This window comes from Barbatula barbatula (assembly GCF_947034865.1).
Source record: "Barbatula barbatula genome assembly, chromosome: 17".
NCBI classification, from domain to species: Eukaryota; Metazoa; Chordata; class Actinopteri; order Cypriniformes; family Nemacheilidae; genus Barbatula; species Barbatula barbatula.
This window is the reverse complement of record NC_136780.1, coordinates 9035948-9049107: the sequence shown is the minus strand read 5'-3', so window position 1 is coordinate 9049107 and position 13160 is coordinate 9035948. Positions and strand designations below refer to the sequence as shown.

At 36.6% G+C, this 13160-nt stretch overlaps 1 protein-coding gene across 1 annotated transcript; it reads left to right on the top strand.

Annotated features, from left to right (window-relative positions):
- Positions 1–4286: 4286 nt before the first annotated feature.
- Positions 4287–12499, top strand: slc2a1a (solute carrier family 2 member 1a). The gene is made up of 10 exons (XM_079477895.1): positions 4287–4586; positions 6292–6387; positions 8206–8366; positions 8462–8702; positions 8809–8971; positions 9118–9305; positions 9389–9493; positions 9617–9718; positions 9836–10039; positions 10129–12499. The coding sequence occupies exons 1-10, from the start codon at positions 4569–4571 to the stop codon at positions 10315–10317; spliced, it is 1467 nt and encodes a 488-aa protein (XP_079334021.1). The 5' UTR covers positions 4287–4568; the 3' UTR covers positions 10318–12499.
- The last annotated feature ends 661 nt before the right edge of the window (positions 12500–13160 follow it).

Genomic DNA, 13160 nt, shown 5'->3' with positions numbered 1-13160 from the left:
TTTAATGTAACATCCAGACATTAATGTTGTGAAGATAGTACTTCTACAGTAGTGAGCCATAATGATGACAGGGACAGTCTAAAGATGGGACTTAACTGAAATAAAGTTTAAAAAACATATATCTAAGCTATATTATTAAAATGCAAAAACATATATATGATGCAATTTTAAATAAATACACTGTTACATTATATTATATTATATATATTATTTTATCTGTGAAACACATATTAATTATTATTAGTAACACTTAGTGCACAATAAGGTGCAGTCAATAGTCATACTTAAGGAACCATGTTTGTCCAGGACAAGAACAGGAAGCTGTAATACGTTGTTTTAATGGAATACTAAATCTATAAAATGATTCATATGGAAAAAAGCAATTTTTACGTACAATGGTTTTATGTAGAAAACGGTTATTCACAAAAAAGGGACTTGAGCTGGGCTTTTACCGGCAGGGTCACAAATTTCTCTGGCTGAGGAAAACAATACCACTCAATATGGCACTAAATACTCTGTAACCATCAGACATGCAGAGTATGTCAGTAAATAATCATGAGGCAAACTGTATAATGAATAATAACTTTGAAATGCTAATAAACTAAATACATTAAGCTAAAGTGTGAGCATTGTTTTCATTTGCTGTATGTAACAATATATAACAAAATATAGTGTCCACATGACCTTTACTAAGATATAGGAAATACATACAAATTATCTACTACTTTTTACTGGTCATGCAACTTTTATTTAGCTGTTTATTAAATTGCCGAACATGTATAGCTGCTGTTGTTATAATATATTGTCATATTAAATGCTAATCAAAATATTTGCATGTACATATTAAAAGAATAATTACACTCAAGACTGCCTTCAAACAAATGAACACATTTTATAATCGGTCACTAGAGGACGGCCTTGTACAGAACCAAAATGGCCAGATATTTTGTTGTTCGGCTTGGTCCCATGTTTAAGATATACAGTACCGTCTTGTAGCTTTTTTCTGATTGAGTTAGTCACAGGAAGAGTTGTTTAGTCTATCATGATGTAAATGACAGAGTTTATTTTTGAATTTGTGCTTACCAAGAGGAAGAAAAACAGTTATTCCCTGCAGGCTCATGGGAGGTCCTGGCATATATGTGTCCAGTTTTTGTGACTTTGTTCTCCATTCACTTCCCGCAGCAGGGTTCTTATACAAAATATTATTCCTCTGACTGTTATTCCTAAGAGACTTGCTCAGTGCCTTAACCGGAGAGACGCTCTCTGTAACAATAGATGGAGACACTTTATTTGTCTTGTGTTGCGTACTTCCTCTATCAAACAGTTCCACCCAGAGGAATGAAAACGAAGGGAAAAGTCTTATTTTGCAAGTCTCTTTCAGACAATGCAATAAAAATCACTACAAAATGTGACACAACTGATGTCAAATCTTAACATTTCAAGCACCATCAGCACAAATATTGCTCTACATATTTAAAGTGATACTTCACCCAAAAATTAAAATCCTGTCATCATTTACTTCCCTTCGAGTTGCTGCAAATCTGTATGAATTTCTTTCTTTTTGATGAAAACAGCATTTGGAATAATGCTTATAACCATAGTAGGAAAAAATACATTGAACACAAAAGAAGACATTTTGAAGACTGTAGGACAGCAAACAGTTCTGGGGCACTTTTAACTACCATTCTTTTTTTCCTACTATGGTAGTCATTTGGTGTTGAGATCTGTTTGGTTAAAAGCATTATTCCAAATATCTTTCTCTGTGTTCATCAGAACAAAGAAATGTAAACATATTTGAAATAACTCGAAGGTGAGCAAATTATGAAATAACTTTCATTTTTGCGTGAAGTATTCCTTTAAGGCTCAGCTATTAGAATATTTAATGCATGTTTTTAACGCTAATCCAAATCCTTCAGTCCAAAGTCCATAACAGAAAGCACTTTCGTTAGACTTTCTATTGTGCCACTAAAGTTGTGCTGTTGTTCCAGACCACCAACACAAAGTTGTGGATTTCTGCCCATTGCACAGTGGCATTCGGTGGTTATGTGGTCTCCAAGTGAATGCTTTATAAGAGGCCCATTATATGTTTCACAGATTTCAATGGGAAAATGGGACCAAACTCTAATTGGACCTCATGAAAGACAGGGTACAGTAGGCCTACTGCTCAAGAAGAAAACCCCGTTCAGTTGGAATGGGCCTCTCTATTAGTCTGTGTCCTGTCATTGTTAGTGTGAAAGTTTCCATTTAATCTGCAAAAAATGTTCTTTCATTCAGTGCCATGAGTCTAAATAACCAGCCACATTGTCAGGGTGGATAATGGAGATGGCCAAAAAGAAGACAAAAAGAGAAAGGGGTGTAGATGCTTGCCTGATCTGGTTGGTTGGCCCAGCTCAGACCTGACTCTCTCTGTTTGAATGTATGAACTGGCTGACCCCAAACTACAAGTTTGTAGAAGAAATGTACACTTGAGACCTGATGGTATGAACATACACATTTAAATTAATTCAGTGTAACAGTCTGAAGTTTTTTAGCAGACGCTTTTATCCAAAGCGACTTACAAAGAGTTCGGGGAGCAATAAGTGATTTTGTTTTTTTTTCATTTGTCTGTCAAGTATTCACAGAAAACGTGGGTTTCAAGTCAGTTTTTTGAAGGCTGTGAGAGATGTGGTTGACCGGACAGCATTATAAGAATCTTCCACCAGGAAGGAGTTGTGAATGAGAAGTTGCTTTCTTCTGTGACAGGTTTCAGTGGATGGTATTTAATTGTTATTTAATGGAACACGTACGAGATTGCAGTGATGGAGAAAATATTCTTTAAGAATATTGCATGTAAAGAAGACCCACAAAGCTATAGGGTTAAATTTCCAGTCATGGAAAGGTGAGTCAGGGAGTGATGTGGAGTCAGTCAGCTTCTTAAAGCTCAGAGGTCACATGACCAGAGGATTACAGTATCATGTCCTGACACATTCTTGTACTTCACAAGAAGGCGTTATGGCAACCATCAGACAAACCTCTAAATTATATGATCTAGCAAATGCTTTGTTTAATTCCAGCAACTTTTATAATGACTGAACCGAAGTCCCATTTTAGTAAATGCATAACATTTGATTGACAGAATTGTTACTTTGAAAATTATAACCGTTAATCTTGTCCATACACTGCATGCGCTTTTCAATAATGAACTCATGTGCTTAAAATGGATAACATTTTTATTTTATCAGCTCCCCCTTAGAAATAGCAGTGAGGTAAGGGTGAAGTGGACTGCAGGCAGTACATGTGTACTGCAGTCAACTGCCCTGTCATGTATGGATTAAGTTTTTTTTTTTAATGTGTTCATAATACCTGACAGATGATGGCAACCAACAAAGAAGATTTTAGTTAAATCATCAGAGGATCCACCAGACCAGAAAAAAACTTTCTGCTAAAATTCGTAGAACTACTGATATGCTTTGTTTTTTCCTAATTGTAAATAATCCCCACCACATTCCTTTAATTTACAAAGGAAAGAAGAAGGAAATAAATCGTGGCATGGATTTATCTTTGATTTACCGAACAATACCAACCTACTGACAGCCACCAAACCCACCCAGTCTTTGATCCAACGATTGTCTGTTATTGTTTACAATGCCTATCAAAGAAAATTTATTTAATCCCGACAATGCACGAGAATGTTTTGCTTTTACATACAATTTCGCCGGACTCTTTCCTACTGTGATGAACAAAGACTGGATGTGATGTAAAGATGAAACAACAAAGACAAAGCACTACCAAAATTACCAAAACGTTTCTTAGATGTACAGTTTTCAATAAATCATTCGATTTATTTCCTAAAAAAATGTTTTGTCTTGACTGCCAACAAATACATAATGTTGACATCAGATAGGTGTCAAAGCTTTGTCAAACTTCATGTAAGAAACACGTCCTTAATCCTAATATATTTAGCCTGCTTTTGTCTTGACATAAATGTAGTTTTGCATATCGATGTATTATTAAAATTGTTGATTCGTTTAGTCGAATAATAAATATTACGTGGATGAACGAATGAGTCCAACAGTTCGATTGCTGGTTTGCTTTAATTATGATTTTTTTCCTGCATAAATCAATGTTCATTCTTGTGCAAATACAAGTCACGCAGTCAGGATTGTCCAGATTACAACGATTAAATCGACACATTTAACGTCACTCCGTTGAATACGTGCAGCCGAACGTCCCGCCTATTTCCAAACATGCTTGTGTGTGTACATATCGCCGTACTGTCAGACGTAAGCAAGCAACACCCAATCAGAGCCCGTGTTAGAGAATTTATATGAACCGCTTTACTCGGATGGCAGTGTCATTAGTGCACTTGTGACTGAATAACTTTGTAAGAATAATTGATGTTAGAGATGACGGATTTTTTTCAAGGTGACTAGTGGGATGATCCATTGTGGATATCAAGTGTTTCGGCTTTCTGAATTTAGTTTGCGAATTTAATATGCATTTTTGCTAAGAGGACTTTAAGACCGCAGTTTAATACAAAGACAAAAGTAGGACATCGTAAGTTTTTTATCATTTTTTAACCTGCCATCATGGACTCCAGTAAAAAGGTATGTCGTTTTACTTAAGAGTTTAAAGAAGGGTCGTAATAAACATTACAATGGGTGTCTCAACTGTACCATGCGACTGTGAAAAATCACTTCATTTTAGCATCTAGTTTTTGTCTAGTGATGAAAAGGCAGAAAGTATCTCTACTATACTCAGTCTACCATGCGTCACAAATTAACATTATGCTCGAGTTTATTTAGAAATACTTATGTCAGTTGTTTTGATATCATTTCTTTAATAGCCTATACCGTAAATGTGCTAATACTGTGTCACAACCAAACGTCTTTTATTTATAAACATATTGACACAAACTCACTCTCATCTATATCTTTATTAATTAGAGAAATGAATTTATTGAATTTTCATTTTGCAATACATTCATCAGTTTTCGTTATTTTGCCATTATAACCATGACATGTCTATAGGTTGATACTATTTCATATAATGGAAAAATGTGTGGGGAATTCACTTTAAGTTGCAACAGACCGTTACCTTTAAAGAGGAATGCAGAATAATTAAATCAACTCATTGTGTTATATTGACAAAAAATATTATTTATCTTTTTTGCACTAAAGTAAACTGATGTAATAAAGAACGAGATAGTGTCTGTACAGGCTATACCATCCTCATCTGTAGAATTGAACAGCTGCAGGTTAGTTAAGGTCACAAAGAACACAATGCCTTGAATAGAGGAAAATATTGATTGAAAAAAATAATTTTACAAATGCTATTTAGAGATCCTTCAGATACAAGTCACATTTTCCTGCATCAGTCACCTAGGCCACTTTCAGATCTAAATGGTCCATTGATAAAAACTGTGTGTGTTTACTTTGTTTGAACCGTGATGTTTTTTAGTGTGTTAAAGAGAACGAGGGCCATTCATTATTGAAACAGACTTGAAGAAAGGGGGCTATTAAAAACTTTTATAAATCTCAACACATTTGCTTAACTCAGTTTAAATATATAATCCTAGATTGATTGTTCAGTGGGTCGTATTTCTGTATAGCCTATTTATAGCACTTGAGGAAATCGTTATTTGCACATTAATTGATTGCGTTTGTATATATTAACCTGTATAAGTGTTTTTACATCATTTCTAACCAAGCTTAACATAACATGTAAACACATAAAGCAGATCACAACAGCATGGACCATGCAGGGGGCCATATTATTATTGGCCCATAATATACCTTTCAAAGCCCTTCATGCCCCTGTACATATCATGACCTGCATTACATAGAAAACAGATAAAAGACCACTGACTTAACCTTCTTAGACCTCAAGAATAATTGTTATTTTCCATCTAATGATGTCATTATGATGTTCATAATTCAGTAAGAATGTTTTTGTATACAGTAAGAATGTGTGTACAGTGCAGTGCCACATGCCAGGGTTTAGTGGTCACCATTTTATATAGTTAATCTGACTGTATACGTGCAGGTAAACAGGTCTACCGTATCTTCACGAACATTGTCTTTGAAGGCTGTTAAGAGCGTTATGTAAAAGCCTGCAGTGGTTTGCGTGTGCGGGTGCTTCCAGATTTAATAGGATTATACTTGCCGACTTTGAGAAACTGGGTTTCCCGCTATCATCTTATTACTATGTTGCAGCAATAGTTTCTCAAATAATCCCATTGTGGTTGGCCCTACTGTATTTTTTAAATGAAAATATTGTTCCACAGTTTAACTGAAAAGTTGTTCCTTACAGCAAGTAACTTTGCAGCTGATGATGGCTGTTGGAACTGCTGTTATCGGATCCTTACAGTTTGGCTACAACACTGGAGTCATCAATGCACCTCAGAAGGTGAACTCTCCGATTTACTGTACACTTCACCATACTACAGACATGGCATAAGCACTTGTGTAATAAGCATATACGTATTTGTTAAAGGCATAATAGCATAATATGTTTAAAAACAAGTAATACATAATTCAGCAAAATATGTTATATCCTTCATATCTACCCCTCATTAATTGTACAGCTTTGAGATAATAGTATGTTCTAAGACTGGAGTGAAGCATGGCTTTAAGATTCAAACAAATCTAATTGCAGAACATGTAATATTTAATATTTTTTACTAAAGTGTTGTGTGTTCATAGTAATGTTGATACTGTATGTTGATTATATAATACAGCTAATATTGGATTAGCTGTTAACTGAATGCTTTAGAAATCCTCGTCCTAGTGTAGCCTGTAAAGATACAGTGTACTGATTCACACATGAAGAGCTCTCTAATTATAGACAAGCACTTATACTGTTAGAAACTCTTCAGAGGAGCCTCTCTTACATTCCATAAAAGGCAAGCACAAACTATATGTCTGAGGAGAAGCATTAGAAATGATTATTATTTATTTATGTCGTTTTTGATAAAAAGGGCAAATGCAATAACTGAATATAAAGCAAAGATAATTCAAAAACAATTTATCAATAACATTTGTATTAGCTTTTCTCTATGCAAACAAACACCCCTAACACAACACAGTAAACTTTTATTTATTAACTTCGGTTTGGTAGGTTGATTATTTGGACTTGGTGCTGCTGCATAAATATTTTTTTAACATGATGGTTGCAGTATATTTCAGCAGCCATTTCACCCTGAAGCCCAAGACTGGTTGCCCAGTGGAGCTAAACAGGGCTGAGCCTGGTCTGTACCTGGATAGGAGGCCTGCTGGGAAAGCAAGGTTGCTGCTGGAAGAGGTGTTAGTGTGACCAGCAGGTGGTGCTCACAGTATGCCCCAGTATTGTGATGGGGACACTATACTCTCAAAAAGCACCGCCCTAACATGAGACGTTAAACTGAGGCCCTGACTCAATCCCATGTCCTTCGAATAAGAGTAGGGGTATAACCCCGGCATCCTGGCCAAATTCGCCTGTAAATACCATGTATATACCTCCTAATCATCCCCATATGTACCAATTGGCTTTGTAACTCTGTCTCCTCTCCACCAATAAGCTGGTGTGTGGTGTGCGTTATGGCGCAATATGGCAGTATCATGCAGATGGATGCTGCCCATTGGTGGTGGTTGAGGAGATTCCCCCCTTCAATGTAAAGCGCTTTGAGTGCCCAGAAAAGCGCTATATAAATGTAATGAATTATTATTATTTCTTTACACGTATTACATTGCATACCATTGTGCTATAAATAATAGTAATAAAGAAACCTATATGGCTTTTGGGTTAATCCCACACTTACGTGGTTCCTGAGAGATTTCTATAAATAGAGCAGAAATCACGCCCCTTAAATTCCGAAGGATATAATGAGATAAAGAAGGTCGAATGTCAAAGAGTCAGCGAGGACATCAATGTTGTGAACTGTATCGTAAGATTAGAGTTACTAAGCACAAGGAAACAGTGGAAACTGGTTGTAAGGTGAAAAGTGCTGATTTATACTGTATTTGATACCCCGTTATCCCCTTTAAAGATGAATGTTTCTTTTTTGCTTGCTTTGTGAAGAGAAACACAATGGCATAGCTTATTTAAGGGAAGTATGCTCCCCTGCTGGAGTAAATGATTGAAATGTAATCGTTCACAATACTCTGAGATTCATATAAAAACGGATACCTATTATTTTTGTAATAATTTACCTGCATTGTTATTGTATTTTGATTTTTTCTTTTGTAGATTATTGAAAGCTTCTACAATGAGACGTGGTTTGAACGATATGCAGAGTACATACCTTTAAGCTCACTAACTGCACTCTGGTCCTTATCAGTGGCCATTTTTTCTGTCGGCGGCATCTTCGGCTCTTTCTCGGTGGGGCTATTTGTCAACCGCTTTGGCAGGTAACTTCACCATCCGTTCAGAAGATGACAAATGTGCACTCAGGTGCTGAAATCATGTACCTTTCAACTTTGTCTTCTCTCGTTTTTTTAAACAGGAGGAATTCAATGCTCTTTGTAAATGTTCTGTCCTTCATAGCCGCCGCTTTAATGGGTTTCTCCAAACTGGCTAAATCCTGGGAGATGCTCATTATCGGACGCTTTATTGTGGGCCTTTACTCTGGCCTTTCCACAGGTTTTGTGCCCATGTATGTGGGAGAAATCGCCCCAACTTCTTTGCGAGGGGCGCTGGGAACTCTTCATCAGCTGGGCATTGTTATTGGCATCCTCATGGCACAGGTGCATTCATGTTTCTTGTAGTAAGACAGCCTTTTTAACACTTGTTGTGGCTTTGTTGTTGCTTTAATAGAATCTTGGTTTTATTGAGACATTTCTTGTTTTTTAGATCTTTGGCATTAAAGACATCTTGGGGAATTCCACAATGTGGCCCTTTTTGCTGGGCTTCACTTTTATCCCAGCTGTCCTGCAGTGTGCCCTGCTGCCCTTCTGCCCAGAGAGCCCACGCTACCTCCTCATCAACCAGAACGAGGAGGCAAAAGCCAAGAGCAGTGAGTCAAAAGCCAGTATATAAACTTATACAGCTAATATATAATTTAATGAGACTAAATATTACATTTAGTGATACATTTTATCCAGCAAAAAAGTTGTTGTGACAAATAACTCTTAGCCTAACTAGTTTTGATCTTGTAAACAGTGCTGAAGAGGCTACGTGGAACTGAAGATGTGGGTGCGGACATGCAGGAGATGAGAGAGGAGAGCAGACAGATGATGAGGGAGAAGAAAGTCACTATTCTGGAGCTGTTCCGGTCCCCGTTGTACCGTCAGCCCATCTTCATCGCCATCATGCTGCAACTCTCCCAACAGTTTTCTGGAATCAATGCTGTGAGCTTTCCTCTTGAACTCGACCTTGTAATCTATTCAATCCTCCAAACTATTGCCTATCGACAACTGGTTGTGTTTTTCAGGTTTTTTATTACTCTACTGCTATATTTGAGAAGGCAGGAGTATCTGAGCCTGTCTATGCCACCATTGGTGCAGGAGTTGTGAACACGGCATTCACAGTTGTGTCTGTAAGTTAAAGCAAATCCTTCCCTTGGGCTTGTACTTTAAAGCTATATTTATATATGTTGTGTTTTGAATCTGTTCTGGTTAGTTTGATGGTTAGTAAATGTAATGTGTCCGCCATAATTTAGCTCTTCATAGTGGAGCGGGCTGGCAGAAGATCACTTCATCTCATCGGGTTGATGGGAATGGCTGGATCTTCTGTTCTCATGACTATTGCTATGGCACTGCTCGTATGTATATGTTTATATTTATGTATATATTTTTTTATACATTTTAATGCATAGATATTTGTATATTGTAATGTGTAAGGGGCATATTTACTGCACAACATTTAACACTTTTCTCAGGATCAAGTGACATGGATGTCATACGTGAGCATTGCAGCCATCTTCAGTTTTGTGGCATTCTTTGAGATCGGACCGGGTCCCATCCCATGGTTCATAGTGGCAGAACTCTTCAGTCAAGGCCCCCGACCATCTGCCTTCGCTGTCGCTGGTTTCTCCAACTGGTGTGCCAACTTCTTGGTGGGAATGTGCTTTCAGTATGTTGAGGTATGAAAACAAAAATATATGTGATCTTATATTATGTTTCTTCCTTTAAGTTCTCCCAATCTTGTCCTCTTACTCTTTTTCCTCAACAGTATCTGACGGGCCCCTACGTATTCATCATCTTCACCGTCCTTCTGCTGATCTTCTTCGTCTTCACCTACTTCAAGGTCCCGGAGACAAAGGGCCGGACGTTTGATGAGATCTCTTCAAGTTTCCGTTCTGGGGCAGAAAAGTATACCCGAGATGATCTCAACACACTGGGGGCAGACTCTCAGCTTTGAGACCTCCATCGTGGGTGTACATTAATACTAACCAAGTGACTGTCCTTGGCTATAGAGTGCTGGAGTCCTGAAGTCAATTTGATTGATGTGTCTTTGGCGTGAATGCCTAAAATAAGGTTTGTGGTCAATAGAAGCTTATGATATTTGTATGTTTTGTTGTACGGCATAACACACATTTTTTAAGACTTTACACCTACTGAAATAAAAGGCAATTACTTGGGACTACAGACGTTATCTCGAAAATGATGCAATTTGGGCCAAATTACAAAAAAAATGTGATGTCAAGCAACCGTGGTGTAGTCAATTTAAAGCGTAAACTTTGTGTGAATTTGTACTCACCCACATGACGCTAAACATGTTTAGAGAACTTCTGCCGTCTTCGGAAAACTAAATATTTAGGTGACATACGAGAGATTTCCAGGCCTCCTCATAGACAGCATGGTGTCAGTTTTTGCCAAGGTCCAGAAAGGTACTTTAAACATCGTTATATTGGTCCATCCGTGCATAGTGGCCCAGTTGAATTTTTTTGAAGCGATGAGAATGCTTTATGTACAAAAAACAAACAAAAATACAGACTTAATAGATATATTCTCCTCTGTCCTGTCAGTGATAGTGTATGGCTTCTTCGTGGACGAGAGCACTTTTCTGCGCTGGCATCTTATAGGGGCAAGTCCCATGCGGCGTTTGACGCACAAACCTATTACGGATACGTCGAAGTGCTCTCGTCCAAAAAGACGATGAAGAACGCGTGCCATACACTATCACTGGCAGGACAAAGGGGAATATATCGATGAAAGTCTGTATTTTGGTTTCTTTTTCGTACATAAAGCATTCTCATCGCTTCACAAATTATCTGAGCCACTATGCGCGGATGGACCAATTTAACAATGTCTTTAGTACTTTTCTTGACCTTGACAAAAACCGACACCATGATGTCTATGAGGAGGCCTGGAAATATCTCGTATGTCTCCTAAATATCTTTATTTGTGCTCCGAAGATGCCGGAAGTTCTCATGTTTAACATGTTTAACCTAATGTGAGTAAAAAATCACACAAGGTTGATTTTTGGGTGAACTTCCACTTTGAAGACCCAATGTGTCATTTGTACTGTGAGGTCATATGACATTAAATGTTTGTTGCAAACTGCATAGAGTTTATATATGCATTTCAGTAGGCAATATTATAGTATTCCATTCTGATTATACCCACTGTCTCAGTTCAGTTACAGTAGCACAGAAAGTTGATTCTTTTTTGCTAACCTCCAATGTGTGTCAGTGTCTTTTTTTTGGTTTTGTGAATTGGACATGGTGAATGGTTGTCTAATAGCCTAATAATGATTCACTGTGTTCTTTTCTGCATGTTCATATACTGTATTGTTGTGTACTGCTAAATCATTTAAAAATATTTAACATTCAATCGCACAATTAAATCTAGGAATATTGTTTCCGGTGTTTGCACTTGCAATTTTAAGATATCTTTTCTATAGTCCAGTCAACACATAATGAAGCTATTGTAAGTTCTAGTATGTCTCATGAGGACAGAGCTGCATATAAGAGACATTATGGTGTCAGATTATGATGTGTGTTGGTTGAACTGTGACTCTACCAAGGATTATGTCAAGATTTATTGAAGATTAACAGAAGATTGTATTCACGTGTGGCGTTCGAGGTTTATTTTATTTTAAAATTGGACTAAGCTTTTTGGGGGTCCAATAAATGAACTAACTTAAATAATATTTAGAAAATGTTCCTTACTAATTGATATATTTCAGTATAATATATATATATTTGATAATTATAGGTCTATCAATACACTTTTTTGGTTTGATTAAGCACGTATTGTTGATGTTGTTTTTAAAGTGCAATACTTGTTCAAATATTCTTGTTTATTTATTCCACATATTACTACGCATTATAAATTAAACAACTTCTAATAGATTTTTACACTTCATATGTAAATATGTATCTTTGTGTACGAAAGACATTAGAACCATTAATCTAGACGAAGACGGTTAATACGTTTTGTTTTGCGCTATGATAATTTTACAGATCTGTCTGATTTTTTCCATTCTTAGACTTCCCATAATTTGAGTAATTGTCACAGAAATTGCATTCCCAAAATGTGCCAAGACATGCATGAAGATTTTTTTAAATATTATATTTAGTTGAAAATAAAATCAAATAGAGGACAACTGTGTAATTTTATTCATTCTGTATTCAGATAACATCTTTGGAGAAATGTACACAATCTTGTTTTAAAAATGATAACAGAGTAAAAATATTCCCAGTACCACAAGATGGCAGTATTTCTTTCTAAGATTGTCCCAACCACTCTATATACACCAGTATAAAGCCATAACAGAGCTATGACGTCTCATCTGAACCCAGGGGCATACCTTGTGATGACAACATAAAATTTTATAAATAACATATTAGTTTTTTACGTACAGAAATCTATATAAAAGCATCTCACTGACATGTGAGGTCGTCCATTTTTAGTGGTTAATTTACTATAGATGAAAAACACGAATGCATTTGTTCAGTTTAGTGGCCAGTCTGCCGCTTGCCAGCAAAATCATCTAAACATGATGGACAGAGCCAGAAATGTAATGATTGTCATTATGAGAGAATCAGCTGGTGTGATTTTGTCATCTGCAACAGATTGCACAATACTGCCAGAAAGAACAATGTGTTTTCATATGTGTTTGTGAGTAGTAATATCCTGTAGCTTTCCAGTTTCATTAATACACACATGACAACTACATTTACACCATAAGATCTGAAATATTGTGGATGTGAGAGAAATTGTGTTTGTAGCTTATGTAGTGAACTGTTCAGTCTTCAA